The 2,775-nt window shown below is 31.8% G+C and overlaps 1 protein-coding gene across 1 annotated transcript; it reads right to left on the bottom strand.

Moving 5' to 3' along the window:
• Positions 1–457: 457 nt before the first annotated feature.
• On the bottom strand, positions 458–1,400 carry LOC139900434 (PKS-NRPS hybrid synthetase cheA-like). The gene is made up of 2 exons (XM_071883206.1): positions 1,389–1,400; positions 458–1,117 (listed from the first exon to the last, which is right to left on the bottom strand). Exons 1-2 carry the CDS (start codon positions 1,398–1,400, stop codon positions 458–460), a joined length of 672 nt encoding a protein of 223 aa, XP_071739307.1.
• Positions 1,401–2,775: the final 1,375 nt, after the last annotated feature.

Genomic DNA, 2,775 nt, shown 5'->3' with positions numbered 1-2,775 from the left:
AACCATATGTTCATTATGTAATCAATTGCTTCTTTCTTTACATCATACGATAACTTGAATTCCCACCAATTATTTAAAAAGATAGCTTCTGTTATTGAATATATCACATTTTTCCAACTACACATAAATATGTCAAACTCCGCTTCACGTTTAAAATGCTTCTTGCAATTCGCTAAAACGTTCTTTTCAATATGCCAAACACACAAAAGATTTGTAGCTGTTGGAAATACCTTACTTATGGCATTCATTAGTGCTAGTTCTCTATCTGTCATAATCATTGACGGTTGATTCTCACTTCCTAGAATCTTTTTAAACGCATTTAGTGCCCAAATATAACTTTCTTCATCTTCCCTTTCAAGAAAAGCAAATCCAGAGTAAAACGAGGTATTGAAACATGAAACTCCAATGATATCAAGTAGAGGCATGTGATATCTATTAGTTTTGTAGGTACAATCCATCACAAAGGTGTCAGAAAAGGTTTTGGCCAATTTAATTGATAAAGGGTGTGCAAAAAGAAACTCGTTATATGCCCTTGTTGATCATATAAAATATCGTACCAAAAACCACCTACTTGAAGCTCTTCAAATAAGGCATCAATCATTGACCTATTTCCTAAATTCTCCCTACGAACTTTTGCATTCAAGTTGTAAATAGTTCTAGAGGTAGTCGGGAGATTTGGGTCTCGTTGACGTAAAGAACAAAGGATTTGTCTCGGGGGTATTCCAGATTTGGTCATATCTTTGACACTTTCTACGCTATCAGCTGGCAATCGACGGAATAACGAATGTCCAGAAATATCAGAAGATTGCTCATGGTTATGATTTAAGCATTTTGTTCTAAATATCCACATACCGTCCCATCCTTTTCTACCTTCTATTTTAAAGGGACAATCAATCAAACGAGTTACAGTGCTCCTTTTTCTTGTTTCCCCAACATCATTTCTATCTCGATAAGAACCGCCCCGATCACACTTTAGAATCACAAATGTATCCTTTTTTGAATTACAAATGGACAGTCCAAAACCTTTATTAAAATAAAATGCTCGCACATTCTTTACTAACTCATCACGCGATTGAAACTTAGAACTCTCAAGATATAATTTTTCATCATCGTTAACCTGCTGAGTTGAAATTAAAATGAACATATACAACAACTAATAAATTAAAACAAGCAGAAGCAATAATTGAGTAAAGCATTACAAACAAGAGATATAAAAATCAAATTAAAACGAGCAGAAGCCCATCATTCACTTTATGGTGACATTTAATTTCATCATCATATCATCGTCTATCATATGCCAGTACATCATATACCTAAATAAACCCTAATAGATTATAAAATACTAATTCAACAACTATATAAAAATCAAAGTGATGATAAAGTGTTACCTGAGAGTTCATTATTCAGTGATTGGAGATGTAATCTTCAAGATTAGCATAAGAACAAGCAATTAGGGGGATGTTAGTGATTTTGTAGATTGAAAGAAATGGAGTAGAGAGAGAAAGGGGTGATGAGAAATGAACAATTAGATTTGAGCGGTATGTAAATAATCAATACTAAAAATTAGTCCGTATTTTATGAGGGTATTTAAGGAAACTACTTAAAATTGTGGTGGAAGGAGTAAAAAGCTTGGTGGAAATATCAATTCCCAACAACATGGGAGTAGGCTCCGATTAGACTTTCTTCGGCTAGACTTGTTTCATCGTTTGTGTTTTATGGTGTTTTGATTTCTTTCATCTTTTGATGGAAATGCAAAAAAAAAAAAAAAAAAAAAAAAATTCTGTCTATAAACGATGGGATTGTTATAATATATAAATATATATATATATATATATATATATAAATGGATAGTCAATTATTGATACACAAAAGTAATATTATTGTATTACCTAAACTTGTGATATTTTTGCTATAAATAGCCATGAATGCAAGCATTAAACTTGCACCATTTTTCACACTTACAAAGTGTTTCTTTCTTTCTCTCCATTATCATCTTTGTTCTTACACTTCATTATTAGTATTCTTAATCAAGAATCAAATCACTAAAGGTAGTTATAAGCCTACTGAATTATAACACGTTATCAGCACGATAATCTTAATACTAATTATGGTTGGCTCTGCCACCTAAATGATATATGGTCGGTTATACCACCTGAATAATATATGGTCGACACTGTCACCTACTTATCATTTATGTTATATTAAATTTATGTTTAATGTTTATATACTTATGAATATAAAGTGACTATAATTTATCATGTTGTTTGTTTTAATAGAAAATGTCGAATCTGGAAAAGCTTAAATTTACTCCTTTAGAATCAACTGGAAACAACTACATGCCATGGGTTATAAAAGTAAAAATGCATCTTAAATCAATGGGCATTCTTGAAGCCATAAATGAAAACAACACTTGTTCTGAAAAAGAACAAGCAACGGCATGTTGCTTTATTCATCAACATATTGATGAATGCTTACAAAATAATTATGTGACTGTAGAAGATCCCCATGTTTTATGGGAAGGTCTCAAAAGCATATTCAATAATCAAAGAGAAATTTTACTTCCAGCTGCTATGGAACAATGGAGAACATTAAGGTTCCAAGACTTTAAGAAAGTAAATGAATATAGCTCAGCTCTGTATAATACATGTTCACAACTTAAATTCTGTGGACATGAAATAAGTGATGCAGACATGATGGAGAAAACTTTCTCCACAATGAATGCTGCAAACATCACAGTGCAAAGAAATTTGAGAATGCTAAAGTTCAAAACATATC

This window comes from Rutidosis leptorrhynchoides, chromosome 3, assembly GCF_046630445.1.
Source record: "Rutidosis leptorrhynchoides isolate AG116_Rl617_1_P2 chromosome 3, CSIRO_AGI_Rlap_v1, whole genome shotgun sequence".
Taxonomy (NCBI): domain Eukaryota; kingdom Viridiplantae; phylum Streptophyta; class Magnoliopsida; order Asterales; family Asteraceae; genus Rutidosis; species Rutidosis leptorrhynchoides.
This window is presented reverse-complemented; position numbering and strand designations above follow the sequence as displayed.